This window comes from Exophiala xenobiotica (assembly GCF_000835505.1).
Source record: "Exophiala xenobiotica strain CBS 118157 unplaced genomic scaffold supercont1.4, whole genome shotgun sequence".
NCBI lineage: Eukaryota > Fungi > Ascomycota > Eurotiomycetes > Chaetothyriales > Herpotrichiellaceae > Exophiala > Exophiala xenobiotica.
In genome coordinates this window covers 2,604,614-2,627,523 of record NW_013562491.1, presented here as the reverse complement: position 1 = coordinate 2,627,523, position 22,910 = coordinate 2,604,614, and the positions used below count along the sequence as shown (strand labels likewise).

Here is a 22,910-nt window from a genome sequence, read left to right as displayed (position 1 = left end):
GTCTGGGCCGACCTTTGCATCGTCATATGGAACCAAATGTCATATCTCGATTCGGCCATGCAAACGGGCCTCGGCTCTTTTGGCAGACAGTCCCTCTAGTCAATCCACCTCCGAAACATCTCCCTACAACAACATGTACATACATTGCAGGCTGGTAGAAGATTTCTGCAGACTCTCAGTCGCTTACATCCTCGGCCGCTCATAAATGTTGCGATCATGACAGTGCTAGTTCCAAAGCACCAATAAGACCTGCGCACCACATCTCCAGCCGCAGCCCTACATTCGACATCCTCACCTCAGTCTCTCTGCACTTTCTCTCTCCACGACGACCGCTGCTCTCTCATAAGACTGTCCTGATCATGTCGACACACGCAACGCTGATCAAACCACCCAAATCTCTTCCTCACCATTCTCCCATCGAGAACGTCCTCCAACTCCTTCCGCTGATCGACATCGGACCAGACATCTACACCAACGCCCGTCCGCTCTGGCATCCTCCCGGGGCGCGCGGCATCTTTGGGGGCGCGGCGATTGCGCAATGCCTCTCCGCGGCGCAGGCCACCATTCCGCCGAACTTCACAGTTCACAGCATGCACTGCTACTTTGTGCTCGCCGGCAACTCGGAGGTTCCGATCCTGTACCACGTCGAGCGCGTCCGCGACGGCAAAAGCTTCATCACACGCACCGTCCAGGCCCGGCAGAGGGGCAAATGCATCTTCACCACGACGCTGTCGTTCATGAAAGAGAACAGTGGCGGTAGACAAAAAGTCGAGCACGCAGTCCGCATGCCGACCGACGTCACTCCGCCTCCAGCATCAAACACAGTCGCGTCCGCGGATGACGACCGACCGTTCGAGAGTGTGCGCTGCCCCGTTACGCAGCGCGGGTGTCCCAGCGAGCGCAAGCTGCGCCAGTGGGTGCGCGCGGTCGGCCGGATCAGCGAGTGTCCGCCCAACGTGCGCGAGGAGGAGGTGTCGAGCGGCGAGCGCGCCAACAAGCCGGGCGACAATCACCAGGCGCATCTGTCCGCGCTGGCGTACATGAGCGACTCGTACTTCATCGGCACGGTCGCCCGCGTGCATAATCTCATGCGCTTTGCGAATCGGCGGACCATCGAGAACACGCTGCGGAACTTCAAGGGCAGCGATGCCGAGCGAGAGCAGATGAAGAAGTACCTCGAGGACATTGCGAGGGAGGAGGCGGAAGAGAACAAGGAGTTTGGCGGCGCGCCGCCGGATGACAGCAGACGGATCGGCATGATGGTGTCGTTGGATCACACGATTTATTTCCATAACCCCAGGGCGTTCAGGGCCGATGAGTGGATGTTGACGGAGATGGAGAGTCCCTGGGCGGGAGACGGGAGGGGTCTTGTCGTGCAACGCATTTGGAGCAAGGATGGCACTCTGATTGCGACGTGTACGCAGGAGGGCGTGGTGAGGTTGCAGCAGAATGAGAGTAAATTATGAAGGGGATCCTTCAAAGCGTCCTAAGGGAAGTCTCTCTACAAGTGGTGTTGGCTCTTATGCCGAAATGTATAGCATGTTTTGGGGGGAGGCTGGGTCGACTTGCGCGGTGGGCCATCGGAATGCGAGGCGCATGTCTGGGTTCGGACGAGAGGCATGATAGAATGATCTTTTTGTTCGATGAGAATGTATAGCGATTTTATTTGAGCGAGTCAATCAGTCCATTTGTCCAACTTTTGATAGACACGCAAAAGCATGCGCTCGACTCGTTAAGCTGCCTTCATAGTTGACCGCTCTCTTCTTGGCCAGCGCCATGTCAAGTAGCTGGCTTTCTATTCAAACGCGGCGCCGGTAACGGTCGTTGTGACTTCGGCGAACATTGCCGGGTCACTTCAGTTCTCCCAGCCTGATTGCAGTTCTCACGTACAATGCGAATTCGGCTGGGGATCCAGCTGTTGTAAGTCACTCGTGATCCCTGAGGTTTCGGTGCACCGTCAACACTTCCAGTGAAGGTCTCGATACAGCGCGGCGTTCCCTTACTCAAGCCTCCAGGTTGATACCCCTGCCGAATCTGGCATATAAATGCGCTTTGAGCTTGCCAATCTCGTCTTTGATCGTGCTCAGTTCCTCTTCCAGCGTCGACACTTCATTCTCGATATCTGTGGTTGCATTCGCGAGAAGCTCCTGGGCCTCGCTGAGTGGGAGATTCATGAAAGAGTCGCCGATCCTGTACCTGCTATAAGGTCAGGAGGGAGAAGAGAAGAGAAAGGGAAGACAGAGGACGAAGGAATGGAGAGGGCGGCATACGGGACTAATTCATCTTCATCGGCAAGTTCGAGCTCCGTGGAGAGCTCGTCGAGGTCTTCTTTGTCTTTCTGTCAGAAGTATCAGTACGTTGGTCCCGGGTCTAAATAATCGCCATGACTTTAAGAAGTTCGCCGCTGGGTATTCGTCGTACTCGCCCGTTCCGCCTTTTGCCAAAGACAATGGGGATTAGATGGGAGACTCACATGCTTCGTGCTTAATTCCTCCTCCAGCACTTTGCTCCGATTATGTAATCTGGAGAAGGTGTTGATCTGGTCCTGGTCTTCTTTGGTGACTTCTGCGTCGGTCGAACCAGACTCTTCCTCCTTCGAGAGCTGTAGTCTACTTAGAGAGGATCACTAGAGCGCGGTAGAGATGGCTGATTTGATGCCTCGGGGGACATTCGCACGGCGACTTACCACTCTCCTGGACAACATTTTCGGAGACTTGAGTATGGACGTCTTTTCACGTCGCCTTTTTCGCGGGCAGTTTCTGTGTGTATCGACGAGAGTATGCTAGTTTTGGTCTCCAGGTGGACAATCAACGAAGAATTGGATCGATGGACTAGTACGGAGTAGGACGCACCCAATTCGAGTAAAAATGTGAAGAGATTGGTTTGATGTGGTCAGGCGTGGTCAGGCAAGGCTGAGTTGGTACCAAGTAAAAATATACTTCGCCGTATTTATAGTACGGTGGAGTCGATGGCTCCTTCTGTAGTTTTTGACCTGTTCACCACTCCCGACACTCATGAGAACCTTCCTCATGTTATTGACCTTCCTTTCCAAGTAAGCAAGATTGTGTGTTATCCTGGTCCAAGATCATCTCCGCTTTGATGGAGAATATGCTACTCGCTGATGAACATATGTGACTTGGGTTCACGACGACATTAACCCTTTGTGATGGCTGGTTACTCAGCACACAGTTCTTACCTGTGCAGGATACGGGAGTGCCGAGTGGCCTCTAGCAGATGCTACCGCTTGCTACATTCACAATGCAGGCGCAGCGGGCTGAACCTGCTGTCTCGTTAGGGTAGGAGCATTGGGTACCGGATACATCGTTGATAGCTGCGCGCCCGCTACATAAGGGCAAACCTGCTGACTTACACTGCATTATCCTGATTGGTGCCGAAGAGGGGATGATATATATTGTATCCTTCCATGGAACCAGGTAGGTCTTCACTCGAGTCACATAATACAACGTCTTCTTTTGACTTTACTTTTTACTGCTCTCGAATCCTAGCGACGACATAGCGCCAACTCCACCATGAGCTACCATCAGCGTATGTAACATCCCCAGCAGTAAGTCAAGAGACGGGCCCTAACACTTGCAATCAGCTCTCTATCAATTTGAGAAACTCGACAAAGACAAGGCTAGTGAGTACTCCCACTCAAGGAAGCTACGCTGCCGTGACGGTGGGGATTAACTTCGTTACTCCTTCTTATTGTTGATCATCAACTTGGTCTGCTGCAACTTGTCAAAGACTATACTACAACTGAATTCCGAAACAATGTCCTAGCACACGCCGAATTCGGCAAGCTCTTCGGCTTGCCTGTTATCATGACGACTTCTGCAGAGACAGGTATAGGTGAATTCGAGGACTGAGTCAGAGTAGCAAAGTTGACGACCTGACCCAGGACCAAACGGACCACTTCCGAAGGAAATCCTGGAAATGTACCCAAACGCGCCTCTAATCAAAAGAAATGGCGAAGTCAATGCTTGGGACAACCCGAAGTTCAAAGCAGCTGTCGAAGCGACTGGCAGGAAACAGATCATCCTAGGAGGCATTGTCACGGAAGTTTGTGAGTGGTTGAGCTTCTTGCCTGACACGTTCAATAGGGACCTGCTAATCTGGTCTCTTTCGCCGCCTAGGCACAATGTTCCTCGCCCTTGCTCTTCGTGAAGCAGGATACTCCGTTTGGGCCAATACTGAAGCCAGCGGAACGGCAACCCCGAAGCTCGCTGAAGATGCCAACCGAAGAATGGAAGGTGCTGGAGTGCATTTGGTGGGAGTTTCCGTCTTCTACATTGAACGTCACCTCTGACCGTGCTTTAGACCGGAATGTTTGGCATTGCCATGTTCCTCATGAAAGATTGGCGAAACACGCCTGGAACAGCTGAAGTTCTGCCTTTCTTGGACAAAGTAATTGATCTCAACCCCGGACGATGACCACCAACTTGGCTAACGGAATCTTTTTCAGTATTTCCCGGCGTACGGCATTGTTGCCAGAGCTCATGGTTCAGCCAAGCTGACCGGAGATATTGTCCCCGGCGAGCAACAGCTACTCGGTTGATAGGAGCACTACAACAGCAGAAGTCGGTTATGGGCTACCACACCAAGATGAATGTGCAATTGCGCTGCATCAAACAATTACCACTCATCAACTGAACATTGCATGAGATGCCTCTCCTTCCATGGCGGTCACAGTGCACCTCCAAAACCCTCACTATTCAGTCTTGACTGTCGTCCACCCCCATGACCACCCTCGTTCTCGTCGCTTTCACCCGCATCATTCGCTCCTTGTCCAAGACTACCGGACCTCTCCTGCTGGCTCGGGTCAGTCCCGCCGCCTTCAATACTCTCATACCTTTCGCGTTGGCTGTGATCAGTCCCGCCACCTCCAATGCTCTCATGCGTTTCTTGTTGGCTGTGATCACCCTCCATCCCACCGAAACTCTCCTCCCTTCCGCGGTGATTAATCTCAATCCCCCCACCCTGAACACTCTCCTCTCTTTCACGTTGACCCATCTCATCCCCCCCGGCTTGTTGTTCAGACTCTCGCCGTCCAGAAAGGTGCCCACGGGCCTCGCCATCAGCTTCGACAAAGAATTCCGACTCTTCGAAGTCAGCATCCTCGAACTCTTCATGATGCTCCTCGAATTCTACTTCCTGCTCCTGAGTACCACGTCTGTCCAGACTCCCCCTATCTGTCCACGCATCCGATTCTCTCCTTGTTCCTTGCCAGCCCGATGGCCGGAAAGATCTTCTCCTGGGCGTTGGCTCTCTGCTCAACACTTTTTAGCTCTCACAGTCCCTACAGCGGGGATATAGAGCCCCTTACCCTATCTGATAACCCCCCGGGAAGGGTGCCGCCCTGTTCCATGGAAGACTATACTTTCGGTGTTGTCCTGGGACCATGATCTTTGCTGGGTTTACAGGCCTTACGCCTCGGCCGATCTCCCTGACCACGGCTGACGATGCGCGCCGAGCTCGTCCGCCGAGACCGCAGAAGCATTCACACATTGTGACCGGCAGAAATGCAAGATGGATTGACAACAGGACGAGGTGGACAAGTCGGAGCAATCTCCAGACAGAACAGACCAGAACAGACGAGAACACGGCAGGCGGCCGGACTGGGAGAGGGACGAGGTCGTTGTAAAGATAGAAGTACGGGTTTAGCTGTTCCAATGCAGGTAAGGTACTAGTAGTACTTCAAGAACGAACAAAAATCCGCGCACAAGTGCGGATCCTCTCTGTTTCACTCACTCTCTCTCTTCTTTTTGAGTGTTTCCCTCGCTGAAACGTATCATTCTACTAGCATGTACGACTTATATCTGTTAATTCCCAACTTTTCCTTTCGTCTCTCGACATCTCGCCCACACAGGTCCAGGTCCAGGTCCGTGGGGGACGAATACTAGGACTAGCAGGCATACTGTACCGGGCGGGAAACATTACCTACCCTACGTAAGTATGCACCGCCCCTCGCCTTGCTGACAAGGCGCCCCGATCTGACCTGCCTGCCTAGGGTTCGCCTACGCAGTACAAAGGGGCGGTGTTCTGCGGGCGGGGTTCTCTTGTTCTCTGTGTCTGCAGTCTGTCACAGTCACTTCTGCAGCAAGGGTAAGGAAGGTATGGCTTGGGGTTTGACTCATCCCGCAGATGGCCGGGCTGGCCGGGGGCCAATGTCTGCAGTTCCAGCTACATAGGGTGACAGGAGGGCAAAAGCAATGGAAGAAAGGCTACAATAGTAATTTGCCTACGAGCCAAAGATAACTTACCTCTAAGTAAGTTAGTATCATCCCGTCCAGTGCTTATATTAGCTTGGCTACAGTGCAGGTCTCCGCTCGACACGAGGATACGGATACCGCGTGGTGTGACCAAGAGCAGTGACTTACTCGACCATAACACGCAGGGGTTCGATCCTGCTTCAAGATCGAGACAAATGGAACGGGAGAAGAAATCTCGCAGCATGCCGAAGAAATGGAAAGAAACAACGCAACTCTGGCTGATTGCACCCACGCCATATTTTACCATATTTTATTATTCTACAAGTTCTTGGGCATTAAAACCTCATATCCTGATCATACAGCACTGTAACCTCCCCTAGACCCACCCCCAGAAACAGTCTCCACAACTTTCCTGGAAAAGTCCTTGAAGAGGTATGGAATATCGCGAATAGTGTCTCCGTGAGGCAGCAAATCCCACCCACGGGCACCATAGCGGTTGTAATTCAACCAGGAGCCGAAGATGAGATATGCGGCGATACCGAGGAATGCACTGTCACATCGGTCAGTATGAACATCCACTAGAGGCAAAGGGAGGTTGTACATCAAGATAAACCAAGTAAAGAGACCCCAACCGGTCTTCTTGGCCTCGTCGCTGTCCGCATAGTCTTCACAAGCGTATTTCGTTCTCCAGTTGAATCGGACGACATCCATCTGCTCTTTGCCCTCGACCGGACCATAGCTTACGAATGTCAGGCTCGATGTGGACGGCTCCTCTTCCTCTTCCTTGTCATCTCTCTTCCGCTTTCTCCTCTCTTCGTTGCCTGTTCTCTCTTTATCACATTGTAATTGAATCACAGCCCGTTGCTTCCGCTTGTTGTAGTAACCGCCATTGAATTCAATTTGCAGACCATCGGCATTCACGTCTTGTTCTTTGAGCCGTGTGACCTTCGGGTCGAGACTTTTACCCGTACTTGAATCGAAGTTGCCAGCGACAGGAATCACGTTTTCGACCTCGACGTGTTTTTGCTCTGGGTCGTCCACGGGATTCCACGACTTCACCACTCCGCAGACTGACTGGCAGTTAGACCAGAAAAGACACTGTAGATATAAACCCTACCTCTTGTTCCAAACGGGCACTGGTCTGCATCACGGACTCCGTCGATCTTCTTCAAAGGTGCACAAAGGTCGAGCGACCATGTCGTGTTGTACTCAGCGGGCGGTCTTGAGGTATCGTGTACGGTCACATTATGTCGTCCGGCGAGCTTCGACACATCGAACTTCTTCCCACCGACGCGGATGTGTTCGCAATCTATTGATGCAGCTGCCGAGAGCTGTGCTAATAATAAAGGTATAGAGAAAAGGGTCGTGACGACAGTCTTCATGGTTCCGAAGCACCAGTGGAGATCGCGAAAGGTGTCGGACGAGCTCGCGTGAGCGCTCACTAGCAGAACTTGTTTCGGGGTCCTTGGGAAGTTGAACAATGGCTAAAGAGCGACGAGAATGAGGCAAGTAGACGAGGTGAAGGGAGTTGCGAGTGTTCTATTGCAGAAGGATGGGCACTTATCAATGCACTTTCCATCTGCCTGCGTTTGAGGAGTGACGGACAATCGTCATTCCACGCCAAGATGCTTCTGTTTTCGGAGACATGCAGCGCCGCCTTAACACAGATAATTCGACCAGATACTGTTGATAAAGCAGCAAAACCCTGACCACTTGCTGCGATGATGCTTCGGAGTCTCTTTACTTAGGTACCAACTCGATAGAACGAGGCTTGTCAAACACCGAGAACTCGGTGACCAGACCTTTTGTGATGTCTCGTGCACAAAACTATCGAAGATCTTGAAGTCGGTTTCAACAAGGCGCTTTTTGTGGCTTTTCGAGCTTCGTATCTCGTATCTTTGGTAGACCCGCCATCATCTCGCGTATTGGCGTATGGAACATGGGCGTTGGCAAATCTCACTGGGGTCCGGAAACCCCTGAGGCACGGCGTCAGATCTTATAAAATGTAGCTACCACTGCTGACTCCTCGTTGTAGCATCAACTCACTGTTCAATGACCACACAAATTTCCCACACGACGGCGTTGGACATCAGTACAAATTCGTCTTTCCAAAAGGCAATGTCGGATGCCGAGAGTCCTGTCACTTTTCGCGCCGCAACGCTAGAAGAGGACGATGTGCTTTCAAGGATACTCTGCAATGCATTTCTGCCACTCTGGTACGCTCATGCAACCCCCTCTGCTATTGGTAATGATTTTATCGCGCCGGACGTTGCTGACATGAGTAAGGAATCACAACTGGTTCCATTGCGTCTCGGAACCCCTCAAACCGGTCACGATCGGACGTGTCAATGGGGAGGCTCCGCAGATGAGCAAGTTGCAGACGTCTCGGGTCAAGTTTTATCGAAGCTTGATAAGGCTGACGAGGTTGATCGGCGGATCTGTACTGGTTGCTGAAGTCTCATCATCTGGCACTGCGGAATCTGTCGATAAGGACTTTGGAGCGATCCTTCTCTGGCTTCCTCCTTTCAAAAGGCTCAGCGACATCGATATCATCACAATGTGGAGATCAGGCATGCTCAGCTTAATGCCCCCCTGGCACTATGGCGTCAAAGGATTTTATCGTGTCATGATGGTCTTCGAATCAAACGTCCACTCAATGTTCTCGAAAACATTGCCAAAACTTCCGCCGAAAGGCTACAAAGAGCAAGAGTGTGGGGTATGTACTCTGACTTCCCAAAGACTGCGTCGGTCAAGCACGGGGTCTTTGACTTTGTTACCATCCAGACCGGTATGACTTTCTAACTATTTGCAGTTCGTGCAAATGATCGCAAGCAACCCGGACTATGCAGGAAAGGGATATGCTTCGAAACTTTTGAAGTATCAAATGGATCAACATTTCGCGCAACATCCAGATAAACCAGTCATCCTTGATACAACAACCCACCAGGGTATTCGGGCGTATGAAAGACTAGGCTTTAAGCTTCTGGCTGAGACACCAGTCACCACAGACACCGATGAGATGGGTATTCGCCTCAAAAACCCCGTGAGAGAGGAGGTTAGACAACGAAGCAAAGACACCTGCATTCAGCGAGTCATGGCGAAGCTTCCTTGACTTCGGCCTTCGCTAGGCAGCTTGCTCCGGTCGTCCAATATGAAAAGTTCAACATCACACCTCTCTCGGACCCGACCCATCGAAGCTGGGAATCAAGGGTTCAGCTACCTCCGCGTCGTGTTCCCATTACAGGTCAAGCATTCCAGGCCCTTCCTGACCATCAATGACCTAGAAGATCAATCGCAACACACGAGTTCGTTCCCTCGCCCGCTCCTAAAAGTCTGAATGACTTGCCAGGACTTGTTCTGTCAAGCGACCATGCCGCAGTGCAAACACCTACTATGCCATCATCTGAGTCACTCTATTGAGAGGTGTCTCCGTCACCTAAGCAGCCTGCACCACGCTGTGAAAATGTGCTTACTGACAATCTCACCTCGCGTGAGAAAACGTTCTTGTCCCAGCCATCTTGAATACTCCGGCGACACCCTTCTCAGGCTGAGAATTGAGAGATCCGCAAGTAAGAAGCCTCTAGCGGTTCTCATCCAGAAATCTTGCAGCAGGGAATCGGCTTTCGCGGTCATGTCTCATGTCTTCGATTAGCGACGATAATTGTGGCCTGGGAACGCTGCCTTTTCATGCACAGGGTGCTTCTACCCATTTTCTTGCTTCGCAACTTTCATCGGTCCTACAATGTACAATCTTGACTCAGGTTCTCGAAATCACGTCTTCAGATCTATCCCGCGGTAATACCTGCCGCCAGCATCTGATACTTCTCGGAATAACCAAGCTGCTCAGAAGCGCCTTTGTGGACTTGTTGAGCATTGCAATCAGTTGATTCTGGGAAGTCTAGCAGGTCATGCTCAGCGTACGAAGGACTGGCCCATGAGCAATAGCGTACTTGTGGATCCTGTTCCCATCTCGGACAATTGCTACCCGAACACTAACCAGAACCGAACATTTGTCCGGGGCCCCGGTCAAGCTATGGTGACATCGTCTACGCTCCCCGCTAATTCAAGTCGATCACTTGAAATCGTCAAATCACTTGGTACAGCCAAAACATTTGACGGTTAAATGTTCTGACTGTATGGAGTACTCGTACTGTTCGCCAGGATGGCCGAACTGTCGTGGACCTCAGGGGAATGCACAAGGTGTGGGAGCAGTCAGGCGTGCATAATCACACCTGAAGCGATCGTGCGACAGCCGACATTGGAGGTATGTACAATCAGAGCGCATTCACCTTCGTACTTGAAGAATCCGGACGTATACGAGTGTCTTCAGCCAAGAAGTACACAGCGTGTTCGCTGCAAGCTACACCGAAGCATGAGATCAACTTCGCTGAATCCTGGGCCCAAATCTCATTGCATTACGTTCGATCCGCGTTGGGAGTGTTTGCTTCATATCATATGATGTCAATTCCGCCAATAAAATGTCTATTTCGAAGGCTACTGCACCTAGATCAACGTGGCTGTTGCCCCTTCTTGTATCTGTGACCCGGCTGTTCATCGATATCAGATATTGCCGGTTGCAAACATCTGATCTCCGCAACCATACCCCGGCGACATTGATCAAGCCAAGGCGCACCCCCTCGCATCAGCTCCTTATCCTATCATAGGAAAGATGAACTGGCTCTTTGGTGCGGGACCGCTCTCTCGCAAATACTCTTAAAGACACATGCCAGCCTCAAGGCGAAAGGAGATCTTGACCATGTTACGCACACCTCAAACCATCAATAGCAGGAAACCCAGATCGTGACTCCGAAGCTCCTCAACAATAAGGCTCACCGCAATGGGTGTCTTGTCGAGAATAGCATCTAAGCGGTCAACGCTCACAACAAAGAATACTGATGTCACGACCGCAGCTCAACTTACTCTGCGGCAGAGTTTGTGGCCGCTGAGTATCGTGACGATCCTGTTCTTCCTCTGGGTAAGTGGCGTCTCTTCTGGAGCAAAGAACCTGTGTCCACGGTTTTCCAAGAATGTCACTAATTGCCCTGTTGCGAACAGGGTCTGTCATACGGCCTCTTGGACACGCTTAACAAGCATTTCCAAAACACTTTGGACATAACCAGGACTCGATCCTCAGGTTTGCAAGCAGCATACTTCGGGTGCGGCCAGGACTCGTCCGTCTGACAATACAAACAAATCGCTGACAGGCACGGCAGAGCATATCCGCTGGCGTCTCTCGGATATGCAAACTGGATGCTTCGCCACTGGGGGTATAAATCCGTATTCATTTTCGGTCTCTGTGTTTTCGGAGTGGGCGCCCTGATGATGTTAGGAAGACTTGCAAGAGCCCAGGTGCACGAGAACACTGCTAAGTGGTTGCAGGTGGCCAGCCGGCGTCTATCGTTCGTTCGGGGGATTTTGCGGTGCGACTTTCATATGTGGCAGCGGACTCGGGTCTCTCGAAACAGCGGCAAACCCATATCTTTCAGTCTGTGGCCCTCCTCGGTACTCCGAACTTCGCATCAACTTCGCCCAAGCCTTCAACGCGATCGGGACGGTCATTGGTCCTGTGCTTGGCTCGTACGTCTTGTGGGTATTCCCCTCTCTGCAAAGTTGTGCCATTTTGTGCACGAGTTTAAATGCTTTTATCAATGTTTCAGACAGTCTAGATTTCTGACAACGTGCAGTTTCAAAGATACTGGCGACAGTGTTGCCGCCCTCAAAAATGTACAATGGGTGTACCTCGGGATCGCGATCTTTGTGTTTCTTTTGGCCTTTGTCTTCTTCATCTCGCATATCCCTGAGGTTACGGATGCCGACATGGAATTTCAGGTCCAAGAGACTCACGTTGGTGGATCGGAGAAGCCGTTCTGGAAGCAATATCGGCTTTTCCATGCCGCATTTGCTCAGTTTAGCTACACTGGCGCCCAGAGTAAGAAGACTGCGATGTATCAGGAACTGGGGTTGTGCACGACCGGCTGACAACGGCTTGCAGTTGCCATAGCTAGCTACTTCATCAACTATGCTGTCGATACCCGTCCAGGCACTGACAGCGCGACCGGGGCGAAGTTGCTGGCGGGCGCTCAAGGTGCATTCGCCGTCGGTCGCTTCTCAGGGACGTTCTTGATGAAGTTCGTCAAGCCACGATACGTCTTCCTGGCTTACCTGACTGGAGTCGTTGCCTTCTTGGGAGCTGCGACTGGTGCGAGACAAAATGCTGGAATTGGTACGTCTGAGCACCATGCGTTGCCAACATGCCAACGCTGACGGAATCCTTCAGCAATGTTATACCTAACACTCTATTTCGAGTCAATCTGCTTCCCCACGATCGTGGCGTTGGGCATTCGTGGACTTGGGCGACATTATAAGCGTGGATCCGGCTTCATCGTCGGCGGTGTTTGCGGTACGGCTTGCAAGGGCGCGAGACATAAATCCATACTGACAGTGCCCAGGCGGCGCCTGTATCCCTTCCCTCCTGGGGAAGGTAGCCGACATGCACAACGACACCGGCATTGCCATGATTGTGCCGACTGCGGTGGGTTGAGTTCCCGCAAATTTCTAACTGCCTGCCACTGACTTGCGTGTACATAGTTCATGATTGCCGCCGAGACATACGCTCTTGCAGTGAACTTCGTGCCCGCATACCGAATCCCTGCCGACATGGTGGGGAGCAGCACCATTGGTATTCAGACCGCGCAGGACACGGGTGACGTGGAGAAGTCGGAGGCCACGGGTGTCGCACGGGGAATTGATGGCTCTGAGGTCGTTGAGATCCAGAAGCTCGAAGCAGGGCACACGTCGATACATTGATTTAAAGAGAGGGAGACCGGAAATTCAATAAGGCGTTGTTGCAGACGTGCTGTTTGACATGAGATTGTGACCTGGCTTGTAGGCCAACTATATGAACAAACCACTTCAACTATTGCCCCCAAAAACTACAGAGCATAGAGCAGCAGATAAGTTAGCCGGTGTCTGGACCAATCCCGGATACGCGGTATACGATAATGTAACCCGCCTCTTAGCTAACCTATCTATTTAGCCATGGGATTTTATCCAGTCGTCCCTGTCAGCTTCTGTGACTGAGCTTGCCGGGCCCAGATCGGAAATGCTTTCGGTACGATATACGCGGAACGCCCGTATTCTGCTTACTTCGCCAGGCCCGACACATTCTCGAACATTTCTGTGATGCTCAGCATGAAGCAGTGCACGCCTCGTATCATGCAGGCATTTATTTCACTGATCTTCCAAGAAGGCGATATTGTGTCCCCCAGATGGACACATATGACTGTATCATCGTAGGCGCCGGCTACGCGGGTCTGGCGGCGGCAAAGTCTCTCAAAGAAGCCGGGAAACAGATTCTGGTCCTGGAAGCGCGTGATCGCGTTGGAGGGTGAGTCTGGACGAGACAATGCTCTCACGGCACGTACAAAGATTACGACGGCTCTTTCCTCGGAGTCCACCACGACCAACTGTATGCCCTAGCCAAGCAGTTTAACGTTCGTACTTTCGACTTCCAGACCGAGGGGAAGAGTGTCCTTCACTACGATGGCAAGCCTCGTCCGTACTCGGGTTTCATACCTCGATTGACTCCTTGGGCGCTTTTGGACACGGGGCTTGCGGTCAAAAGGTTCGAGTCAATGGCGGACAAGGTCAACCTCGAAGAGCCCTGGAAAACGCGCGACGCAGAGAAATTGCACAACATGACCCTTGACGAATGGATCCGGCGGAGGCTGTGGACAAGGGCTGCAAAGGACCTGATCAGAGTGACAGCGGAGCTCATTTGGGGAACTTCTGCCTCTCAATTGAGTCTACTACATTGCTTGTGGTACACCAAGGCCGGAGTCAGCTTGACTGTTCTGGGCAGCATCGAGAACGGTGCCCAGCAGCAACTTATCAAGGGCGGAGCACAAAGTATACCAACGAGATCCACCGGATGCTGGGGGACACCGTGCACTTGAGTGAGCCAGTGACCGGGGTGGACCAGAATGACAGTGAGGGCGTCCTCGTGCACACTGACATGGCGAGCTATAAGGGTCGACACGTCATCTTCGCTGTCCCGCCGCCGCTCGTGCTGAAGGTCGCCTTCGATCCGCTGTTGCCGATGCAGAAAACGCACCTGCTTCAGCGCATGCCGATGGGCGCGTACTGGAAGGATGTGGTCACTTACCGGACGCTGTTCTGGCATGATGACGGGCTGCGAGGAGAATGCGTGAGTCCGGATGGGCTGGTGAGTTTCGTCACGGATGCGTCGCCGGAGGACGAGAGTCGCGGTGTTTTCATGGCGTTCGTCGTGGGCAAGAAGGCTTACCTTTTCGCCGAGATGGATGAGATGGCGCAGAAAGAGAGGGTGTTGAGGGAGTTGATTGTATGTATGCTTCGGAGCAAAAGGCGGCAAGGCCAAGCAAGATGACGGTGCACAGTATGGCGAACCAAAGATGGTCGACAGGCTGTCCGGTGGCGGGAATGCCTCCTGGAACATGGACAACGCTGGGGGAATGGATGCGCAAGCCGGTTGACCGGGTTCGTTGGGCGGATACTGAGGTTGCTACGGCTTGGAGTGGGTATATGGAGGGCGCTGTGAGGTCGGGTCAGCATGCTGCTAGGGAGGTGCTTGAGGGATTGTGTTAGAGCTTTGTCACTTGTTGATATCCGAGAGGAGTTCTCAGCAGAGCCCCTGAATACCTGGCGAGCTGGTATGTGTCGCCCCCCTAAAGCAGCATGAAAATATTGCTAAAAATAGGCGACTACAGCGGCCGCTACCCCGCTGGCCCACTGCTCTGTGTGGGTGTCACAATGCCTCTGGCTTCGAAGGACTTCATTTCGTCCACATATTGCCAACTCTCCAAACTGTGCCCGCCAAGACCCGCCTCTCAAGATCCTCTCACGCTCGAAGCGGCCCGGAAAGAGATGCCAGGGCATCGGGCTCAGCTCAGAAACCCTGTCTCTTTCGTATACGCAGCGGTACGAAGGTAGATCGGCAATCCAGCCCTCACCACCTGCACGCCGTTTGAACCACCACTGTACGAACTAAAACATGCCGGGTAAAAAGGGCAGGGGCAATAATACTGTGAAGGGCAAAGATACGACCAATGTGGGACCTACAGGCGCTCCAGCTGCTCTGCCCGCTTCCCAGGCCAAGACCCAAACTCCTGCACCCGCTGCGACTGCGACTGCGACTGCGACTGCGACGTCCGCGAACCGTCAAGCAATGCAGAATCAGAATCCGGCGGAGGATTTCTGGACGAAGAACTCCCATGCCAAAGCGCTGATCATGTCCACCCTCGTCCCTGGCACGGAACCCTACAAGATAGCCGAGTCACACGAGCTGGCCACAGATATATGGAAAGAGTTGCAAGCGAAATACGCCCCAGCCAACAAGTTTCTGGGCTCTAGAAAGGACCAAATTGCTGCCGACAGCCTGCAAGCTTCCAGGGATTTTATAGGAGATTGGGTTGAGGGCAGGCCGTTGGACAAATACATCGACATGTATCACAGGGACATGGCCAGGGCGAATGACCAAAAGAAACCGCAGACCGCCACTGGGCATACTCAGCAGAATCGGACAGCTCCATCAGCTCAATCAGCTTCACCCGTCGACGGACATGGACATGAAGATGCACAGGCCGGGGCCAAGCAGGAAGAACACGGATTGTCCGCGTCAGTGAAACCGTCTCAGCAGCCTCAGCCTTCAACGACCGCACCGAGAGATCCAGCAGCTCTTTGGAAACCATCTCCAGTCAAACATGACACTTACCTGAGCGAATACCAGGCCCTTGCCTTTGCAGGTGGCGACGTGCAACGTAAACGTCAGATACAGCTAGCAGCCACCAAGGTTCTGATGCAGAAGCTGCCGACTCGTGATCTCCGATTTCTCTGGGCTGTGATGTACGGTGGTGACAATACGCCATGGCCCGGTTCCCTCTCGGTGGTCATTCCAGGAGTGACGACGGGCACACGTCGATTCGAAGAGGGAAATGGCTGAGCCGAAGTTCCGATATAAAGATATTGTCTCCAGTCAGAGCCACAAACGCTCAAATCCACCAGCGTATCAACACAGTCGCATGCTATATCACAGAATCCGATGGTGTTTGCATCTTCACACCCGCATTGTCAACGAGTCGCTTTACGCCAAAAACCCCAATATCAGCAGAAAGATCACCGAAAGCAGGCTTGCTCCCGGCCTAGTCAGCGACGCAGCAGCAGTATTCTTCTCACGGATATAGGTGACATTCTGCGCCAGCGCGACAATATCTCTGGTGGCATGTCCCGTTTGCGCAAGTTGTCGGAGCTGGTCACCAAACGTGCCAAGGATATTTGTACTTCGTCCTGACGGACAAAAGACGACTTCGAATCCTCCACCTTGCGGGATGATGAAAGTGCTCGTTTGGTCGTCGTAGGCATAGCTGTACGCATCTGGGCACAATTTCTTTGCTTGCGTCGAATAGTCACTTGGTGAGCAGGTGGCAGGAGTGTTGTGGCTGCCCGTGCAGCAATACTGATCCTTATTCCATTTTGCACAGGCACTGAGACAAGGGTTGAAAATGGGCCGTTGGATGTTGTCGTCCGGGTAGGGATATACCCCGTCACCCGGCTTTTGAGGCGGGTTCAATTGTAGGGGCCACGGACACCAGCTTTGCACAAATGACGATGTAACTGATTGGTCCAGTGGAAGAGGGAACGTCGAGTTGGAGCCGAAGTCGGCGTCAGAAGTGCTGCCAACGGGTGCCAGGAGAGACGAGGTCCCGATACACACTGGGTTCGTCAGATTGGGCGGGATGTCTTGGAGCGTGGTGTTGCCGCTCTGAGCCAGCAAGGAGATGATGCCTATAGGAAGGTTATAGCCGTCGACCAGGGAAATATCGTAGAAGGCCTGATAGGTATCGGATGAGAGGGTGAATTCAGCCAGCGTTGCTGGAGCTTGGCCCTGCGGATTGATTCATGGATAAGCATAGGTCTCAAATTTTTCTGCTTTCAGACGTTCAAACCACTTACCGCACCTGGACATTGCAAAAACGAACCGCAGTCTCCTGTCGCGCACGCGGCGCCTCCGCTACCACTTGCTGGACCTGTGCCAGAGTTCGGAAAGCTACAATTCGTGCGACCCCATACTCGTCCTCTCCAGTCGCCGCTGACGGTTTGTGATTGCGTGTCTCCAGGGTTGAGCATGAAGCCGGAGCTCGCAGGGCCCATGCCGTTCTGCGTCAGGATCGCCGGCCAAATGGGCTCGTGGCAGTTGTTGGTCACGCGAAGCGGGAGGGTGACGTCTCGAGGGTGCATCTGGAGGTGTGCGCTGGCAGGCGTGAAGGTGAAAGCTGATCCTATAATCAGAAATTGGTAGATATTAGGAAGAGATTGATGGCGTTTCGTACGGGTTCCTGATCGACGTGAGGAGGAGGAGGAGGAGGAGGAAGGGTGGTTTGGAGTGCCTGCAGCAGTAGTCTTGGGCTTGTCGAGTCCGACATTATGATGGAGCTTTCGAGGCTTCCTGGGAGACCGCAGGCCGCTGCTGGAGCGCTGTTCTCGGATGTTTGCCGGCATTTGTCGCGCTGGCTGGGTGGGATTGAAGATGCCACACGGAAGATCTTGGTGTTCCTAGGGAGAGGGCGATGTTCGAGCGTGACGTTTTGGGTGAGGATAGGAGACTGTCGAAGCGAGAATTGGGGCCCCGAACGTCTCCTCCCTCGTGTGGTACGCTGTTGGCACTCTTCTGGTAGTAACTTAAGAGGCGGTGGTCAACTTGTCAGGACTCTGTTGAATTGCCTCGTAATTCTTCTGTCCGTGCCGCTGATGTTGCGACGGGCGTCTTTATCTCGATATGTACTTGCCCTGTTGATGTATAGATACTACTATCGTATATGCCAGCAGGGCAAAGAAATGGTGAGGGACGGACGGTTGAGGTGAATCAACCCTTGGAAATTTCCAAAGGCCGCGATGATAGTACGGGTCAGGGAAGTCGCAACTGTTCAATCAACTCCGTTCTTGTTTTTTTTTGAAGTCTCAAAGAGATGTCGATCTCAGAAGCAGAAGATACCCATTGATTTGTGCCTCGTTGGTGGTTGTGATAGCGATGGGTGATGCTTCAATGATAACAAATGGGACGTTCGCTCAGCTTAATATGCGGATGAATGCATCTGCAAGATGAATTGAGCTGCCTCGATCAAGCCCCGGATATCGGCTTGTCAACAATGGACAGGGTCATTCCCAGTTTTGTCGTTGACAGCGCCCATCATACTCGTGCCCTTGACCTTGGTTTGTACCCTGCTCGCCTGGCACCGTCGCTAGGCTTTTGTTGTTGATTCGTCCATGGAAGTTGGTATGCATTGTGATGTCACTGGCGTTGGTCGATCAAGTGGCCGAGCTTCGACATCGACACGAGAGACACTCGACGGACAAAGGAGGACAACCTTTCTCAAAGTACTCATGGTATTCAACGCTGTATCTACACAGTAGATATCTCGACGGAGTAGGCGCAATACACACGACACGCTTCATGTGCTCAGAGTACTCATTAGCATCATCAAGGCTTCGTGGGCTTCCAGCCCGTCTCTTGACGATCATCCGCAATTGAATGGGCTTCCACCTACCCTTACCCATCCATACCCCCGTACTTCATACCTCTGACTACCTACGTACTTTGGTAAAGTAGCAAACACCGTACCCATCGAGCCATAATCCCGTGATTCGGTGATGTAAGTCGCAACGCCGTCTCATAGACTCCAGGTTCCGCCAAACTGAGAGAGTTCCCGCCCGAACTCGAATCGCCTTCACGACCAAAAGTACAGATGTGGAAAAGTCACCCCATCTCAACCCTGAAAACACCGAGAAACACCAAAGCCCGATCTACACCGCACACGCTGTCTTCCTCGACAAAACGGCCCCCAATGTCGCTCTTCATGCCGGGTCGATCATTCTATGGGAATAGTGGATGGACTACCAGCAGGACTATCAGCGTTCGTCCAGCAAGCCCCAGTCTAGCTTTGCCGGGTGGCCTCGCATTAACGGTTTGTGCCACATCAGGCGGCTAGACATACCTTTGCTCGCTGCCTGAACTTGATTTGCCCTCCTTCGAGCGGCTCCTCGCTCGTACGCCTGTTAGTTGTTGTAAAGGCTCTGCTGCTATACGCTTCGAGCAAAATGCCAACAGCCGGTCGGCGGCCGGTCGCTTGCGTTTCAGTAAGGTTCTACCGTCCGTTACGACTCACATATCGAAGCGAGTGAAGAGTCAGGAGTCCAGCTTGTCAACGAGCTGGAGCCACCCGTGCTCGCCGACAGTTCCATCGATATCATGTTGTCACGTCCCGGCGTGGTATGGCACTGCCACGTCGGCTCCGAAACGCAGTGACATTCGATACGGGGCGTCCACAATATGATCCCACTGTATCCGCAAGCTCGCAATTCCTTCCGCGAGATGGCGGTGTTGACGCCATCAATCTGCATCGACGGGAGAGGCTTGTAGGGCAGGCAGGCTTGATGGAGGCTATCAGGCTGTCCTTCGACACAGATGGCGTAATCGAGTGTCATTTGATCCGTACTGCTCGTGAAATCGGCGTCGAGTAATCGGACTCGTGCTTTGACTTGTTCTGCCAGGTCCCCCGGAAAGATGCAGTTGAGGAGCTGCTCTTCCTGATCAATGATGAACCTTGCCATCGCCGTGGCCATGCAGCTCGTCCATTCCCGTTCATTCACCAACGTGCCGTGCATGACCTTGAGTGCTCGGTGTCGAATCGCACTGTCTCGACACTTGGTGGCCACAAAAAACAAAGGAGGCAGAAGACCGAGGGTCGGACCTCGAATGTTGGGTATGTTATCAGCCTGCAATGATGCCCGTCTCTCAATGATACTTTCACACTGGGCCAAGATGAAATGAAAATCCGACGTGAACGCGTCGTAGACCGTCTCATCCTCCTGCGCCAAAGTGTTAAGCATGGTGTATGTGACTCGATGGTGCATACGGAGATTCCAGTATTCATCCATCTTGTCCACACCTTCACAAGATGGACGGGCGGACACTTGTAGCACATCAATCTTCTTGGAGAAGCTGCGAAGGGCTTTGGAAAGCTTGGTTTTCATCAAGTCATACGATGTTGGATCCGATGTTGTTCGAAGGACCGATCTTATGAGCCAATTCATGGCATCCAGAGCGCTTCTCCAATCAAAGATGCTCCCTGATCTCTCCGAACCATGGTCAAGTTGGTAGTCTGGCGGGATGCCAGAGCTTGGGGGAGGAAACTCATCCGCAAAGGTAGCGGCTTGAATGACAAGCTCATCCACCATCTTTGAAAAGTCGTCCCTCGAAGCCGCGCAGATCTTCTGGCTATGGTCTTGCAATATTCGATGTGCCGCTAGAATGTGCACGCGTGAGTATGATTTCTTTGTCGTCCAAATTTCCACGGCCAGGAACAAGATGCAGCAAGTCAATGCGACTTCCGTAGACACATCATCCGGGTTGGCGGTTCTGAGCAGATGCATTGCTTTGCTCACGTGCTTCATGGCCCGAGGGACCAATTCTGGTCTCTCATTCGGGTCAAGGTCTTTAACGGTCGTCCGATGCAACGGCGCTTGGATGGCCCCCAAAGCAAGCAGACCGTGCCGGACAGCAGAATCGGCTTCACCGAGTTGAGGAGCGAGCTTCGTCCAGAAAGATGTGGCAGAAAGCTGAAACCCGGCAAGTACCTTGGAGCCGATATTCACCAGGTACTCATAGTTGGCTTTGTCGATGTCGCAATCAAATCGAGGACGCGCCGGAATTTCAAAGATGCGTGCCACTGGGGTGTTGTAGCCAGGACATTTGATGGAGGCTTTCGCACACCGTAGGCACCCCGGTTTTGTCTCATCGCACTTGACGTGTCTATCTTTGCACTTCATGCACCCCGTCAACACCTTGGCGTGCCATTTCCTCTTTCTCACGACGGAGTCAGCTTGAGGAGGATCGTGTGGTGCTGGCAACGAAAGGACCGACATTCTTGAGGCATTCCAGCAATTGTTGGGCAATCGGGTATGCCAGGAAAGTGGCAGCTAGACCGGGCAAAGGCTTCACGATGAGGAAGATATACTCGGTGGTCCCAAGTTTGAAGCTCGTTTGAAGTACCCAAACAGGACGACGCCACGCCGTCAGGTAGTTCAATTAAATCACCGGTAACGCGATATGATTGAGGACTGACTTGCAGCAACTTAACCTTAGTGAGTCGTGGAGCCGGAATGCTCATGCAAGGCTTGTGCGCGCTGGGGGGCCTGAAGCTATAACTTGGTTAGCACTTGTGGTTAGGTAAGACAGGCATTACAGTAGACAGGTGAGAGGAGGAAATCGCTGGGCATCTTTGCGCCAGTCTTTTGGCACTGCCGCCTTGCCGAGCAGATCATCGGGTTCGCCAGCGCGTCAAATCCTTCAGCTGCGGCTTATCCTAGGTTTTGTATCAGGGAAATGGTCGAAGGATTTCCATCTCGAGAATGGAACATATACACTGCTCATGCAACGTAGAGGTGAACGTGCGGGTCGGGCACACCGAGTGAAAATCCCGTGCTGCCTCTTCCATCGACCTGGTGGTCGTTTTCTATGTTAGAACCAGTACATCGGCTGCCACGGTCAACCCCAATGGGACTGTTGCGTCCTTCTCATGTTAGAAAGACTCTCTGCGAGGTTAGAGAGGGGCTCGAGTGATGATGGGGGCCACAACAGCAAGCATTTCAAAGACCACGCGTGGCATCGACTATCGGCAAGTTTAGACGACGACAGTCAAGACCACAGCATTTGCCGGTCCTGGTAGGGCATTCAAAAGATGGGGGCGATATCCTCGAATGCGGTTCATTATTCGTGGGCCAATCCCGAGGCCCACTGGGGACGGCAATTCACTGCACGGCTGGTCAACTTTTCTTACTGCCTGCGTACCACAGTAGACGCAGAGACACGGCAGGCAGTGGGTAGGCAGGAGTGATTCGCCCAAGACCACGCGAGATGATTCGCGAGAGCAAAAGGTCAGAAAAAGAACGTTGCTGTGGTGCGAGGACAGTGACGACAAAGGCTCGTTTAGAGACCAAGTTGAATCCATTTTTATTCCTGTACTCTGCACTTGCTTCTTTCTTCCATGTGAAACTTGAGGGAGAGATCTTGGTTTCACAGCCACTGGATGAATCCGAGTGACTGCTATTCACACTCTGCACCACGTGAAGGTGTCTCTCCTGCGCAGAGCGTCCACCTCTTGCTGGATCGAGATCCACTCCTTTTACACGGTCTCCCACGTTCCATGGCCTGACTTCCCCAAACACAATATCCCGTACCCACAAGCTTCGACATGTCCACCTGCACGTGATGATATCTCAACATGCTTTGCCAAATTCCAATAGGCGTCCAGTGCCCGATTATCTTCCTGTTCCCCTGTGTTCTGCAGGCCACATGTGTATCTTTCAATGCCGATGTCTGTCAAGGACTGATGAAGTGAGCCTTGGAACTGTGTCGACGTGGGCTGGTTGATAAGTGTAAGTCGCGGAATACTCGGACTACTCGACGCAGATATCCAAGTCGAGGTGACCGACAACCTGACAAGGAGTGGTGCAAGCTGCTTTCCCAAGGCAGGCTGCGGGATGTCGTAGATGACTTGAGGACGTTAATTGCAGTGTTTGATTGACTTGAGTGCTGCAGTGTTTGATTGACTTGAGTGCTGCAGTGTTTGATTGACTTGAGTGCTGCAGTGTTTGATTGACTTG

The 22,910-nt window shown here is 52.6% G+C and overlaps 11 protein-coding genes across 12 annotated transcripts; 6 read left to right on the top strand and 5 right to left on the bottom strand.

Moving 5' to 3' along the window:
* The first annotated feature begins 122 nt into the window (after positions 1–122).
* Positions 123–1,704, top strand: PV05_07205 (acyl-CoA thioesterase II). Its single transcript, XM_013460004.1, has one exon. It carries the CDS (start codon positions 360–362, stop codon positions 1,464–1,466), a length of 1,107 nt encoding a protein of 368 aa, XP_013315458.1. The 5' UTR covers positions 123–359; the 3' UTR covers positions 1,467–1,704.
* PV05_07204 (uncharacterized protein) lies at positions 1,657–2,853 on the bottom strand. The gene is made up of 4 exons (XM_013460003.1): positions 2,687–2,853; positions 2,474–2,602; positions 2,271–2,338; positions 1,657–2,196 (listed from the first exon to the last, which is right to left on the bottom strand). The coding sequence occupies exons 1-4, from the start codon at positions 2,702–2,704 to the stop codon at positions 2,004–2,006; spliced, it is 408 nt and encodes a 135-aa protein (XP_013315457.1). The 5' UTR covers positions 2,705–2,853; the 3' UTR covers positions 1,657–2,003.
* Positions 2,854–3,530: 677 nt separating this feature from the next.
* PV05_07203 (uncharacterized protein) lies at positions 3,531–4,588 on the top strand (the record flags this gene model as incomplete). The annotated part of the gene is made up of 7 exons (XM_013460002.1): positions 3,531–3,546; positions 3,602–3,640; positions 3,748–3,846; positions 3,902–4,066; positions 4,137–4,270; positions 4,321–4,407; positions 4,466–4,588. 7 exons carry the CDS (start codon positions 3,531–3,533, stop codon positions 4,556–4,558), a joined length of 633 nt encoding a protein of 210 aa, XP_013315456.1. The 3' UTR covers positions 4,559–4,588.
* A 98-nt stretch (positions 4,589–4,686) lies between these two features.
* On the bottom strand, positions 4,687–5,508 carry PV05_07202 (uncharacterized protein; the record flags this gene model as incomplete). The annotated part of the gene is made up of 2 exons (XM_013460001.1): positions 4,687–5,269; positions 5,327–5,508. 2 exons carry the CDS (start codon positions 5,506–5,508, stop codon positions 4,687–4,689), a joined length of 765 nt encoding a protein of 254 aa, XP_013315455.1.
* A 978-nt stretch (positions 5,509–6,486) lies between these two features.
* Positions 6,487–7,771, bottom strand: PV05_07201 (uncharacterized protein). The gene is made up of 3 exons (XM_013460000.1): positions 7,330–7,771; positions 6,814–7,282; positions 6,487–6,762 (listed from the first exon to the last, which is right to left on the bottom strand). The coding sequence occupies exons 1-3, from the start codon at positions 7,592–7,594 to the stop codon at positions 6,567–6,569; spliced, it is 930 nt and encodes a 309-aa protein (XP_013315454.1). The 5' UTR covers positions 7,595–7,771; the 3' UTR covers positions 6,487–6,566.
* A 205-nt stretch (positions 7,772–7,976) lies between these two features.
* Positions 7,977–9,893, top strand: PV05_07200. Of its 2 annotated transcripts, XM_013459999.1 has the most exons (4): positions 7,977–8,193; positions 8,248–8,428; positions 8,499–8,928; positions 9,025–9,893. In XM_013459999.1, exons 2-4 carry the CDS (start codon positions 8,265–8,267, stop codon positions 9,322–9,324), a joined length of 894 nt encoding a protein of 297 aa, XP_013315453.1. In that variant the 5' UTR covers positions 7,977–8,193; positions 8,248–8,264; the 3' UTR covers positions 9,325–9,893. The 2 variants fall into 2 exon arrangements, with proteins under 2 accessions (XP_013315453.1, XP_013315452.1); XM_013459998.1 differs by lacking the exon at positions 7,977–8,193 and having other exon boundaries at positions 8,221–8,428.
* Positions 9,894–11,049: 1,156 nt separating this feature from the next.
* Positions 11,050–13,019, top strand: PV05_07199 (uncharacterized protein; the record flags this gene model as incomplete). Its single annotated transcript, XM_013459997.1, has 9 exons — positions 11,050–11,187; positions 11,347–11,479; positions 11,542–11,611; positions 11,655–11,789; positions 11,897–12,141; positions 12,205–12,435; positions 12,490–12,612; positions 12,662–12,744; positions 12,801–13,019. 9 exons carry the CDS (start codon positions 11,050–11,052, stop codon positions 13,017–13,019), a joined length of 1,377 nt encoding a protein of 458 aa, XP_013315451.1.
* A 461-nt stretch (positions 13,020–13,480) lies between these two features.
* On the top strand, positions 13,481–14,725 carry PV05_07198 (uncharacterized protein; the record flags this gene model as incomplete). Its single annotated transcript, XM_013459996.1, has 5 exons — positions 13,481–13,599; positions 13,641–13,680; positions 13,727–14,120; positions 14,177–14,574; positions 14,630–14,725. 5 exons carry the CDS (start codon positions 13,481–13,483, stop codon positions 14,723–14,725), a joined length of 1,047 nt encoding a protein of 348 aa, XP_013315450.1.
* Positions 14,726–15,049: 324 nt separating this feature from the next.
* Positions 15,050–17,193, top strand: PV05_07197 (uncharacterized protein). Its single transcript, XM_013459995.1, has one exon. It carries the CDS (start codon positions 15,244–15,246, stop codon positions 16,189–16,191), a length of 948 nt encoding a protein of 315 aa, XP_013315449.1. The 5' UTR covers positions 15,050–15,243; the 3' UTR covers positions 16,192–17,193.
* On the bottom strand, positions 16,202–17,747 carry PV05_07196 (uncharacterized protein; the record flags this gene model as incomplete). Its single annotated transcript, XM_013459994.1, has 2 exons — positions 16,202–17,133; positions 17,202–17,747. 2 exons carry the CDS (start codon positions 17,745–17,747, stop codon positions 16,333–16,335), a joined length of 1,347 nt encoding a protein of 448 aa, XP_013315448.1. The 3' UTR covers positions 16,202–16,332.
* A 928-nt stretch (positions 17,748–18,675) lies between these two features.
* PV05_07195 (uncharacterized protein) lies at positions 18,676–21,522 on the bottom strand. The gene is made up of 2 exons (XM_013459993.1): positions 19,241–21,522; positions 18,676–19,139 (listed from the first exon to the last, which is right to left on the bottom strand). Exon 1 carries the CDS (start codon positions 21,168–21,170, stop codon positions 19,401–19,403), a length of 1,770 nt encoding a protein of 589 aa, XP_013315447.1. The 5' UTR covers positions 21,171–21,522; the 3' UTR covers positions 18,676–19,139; positions 19,241–19,400.
* Positions 21,523–22,910: the final 1,388 nt, after the last annotated feature.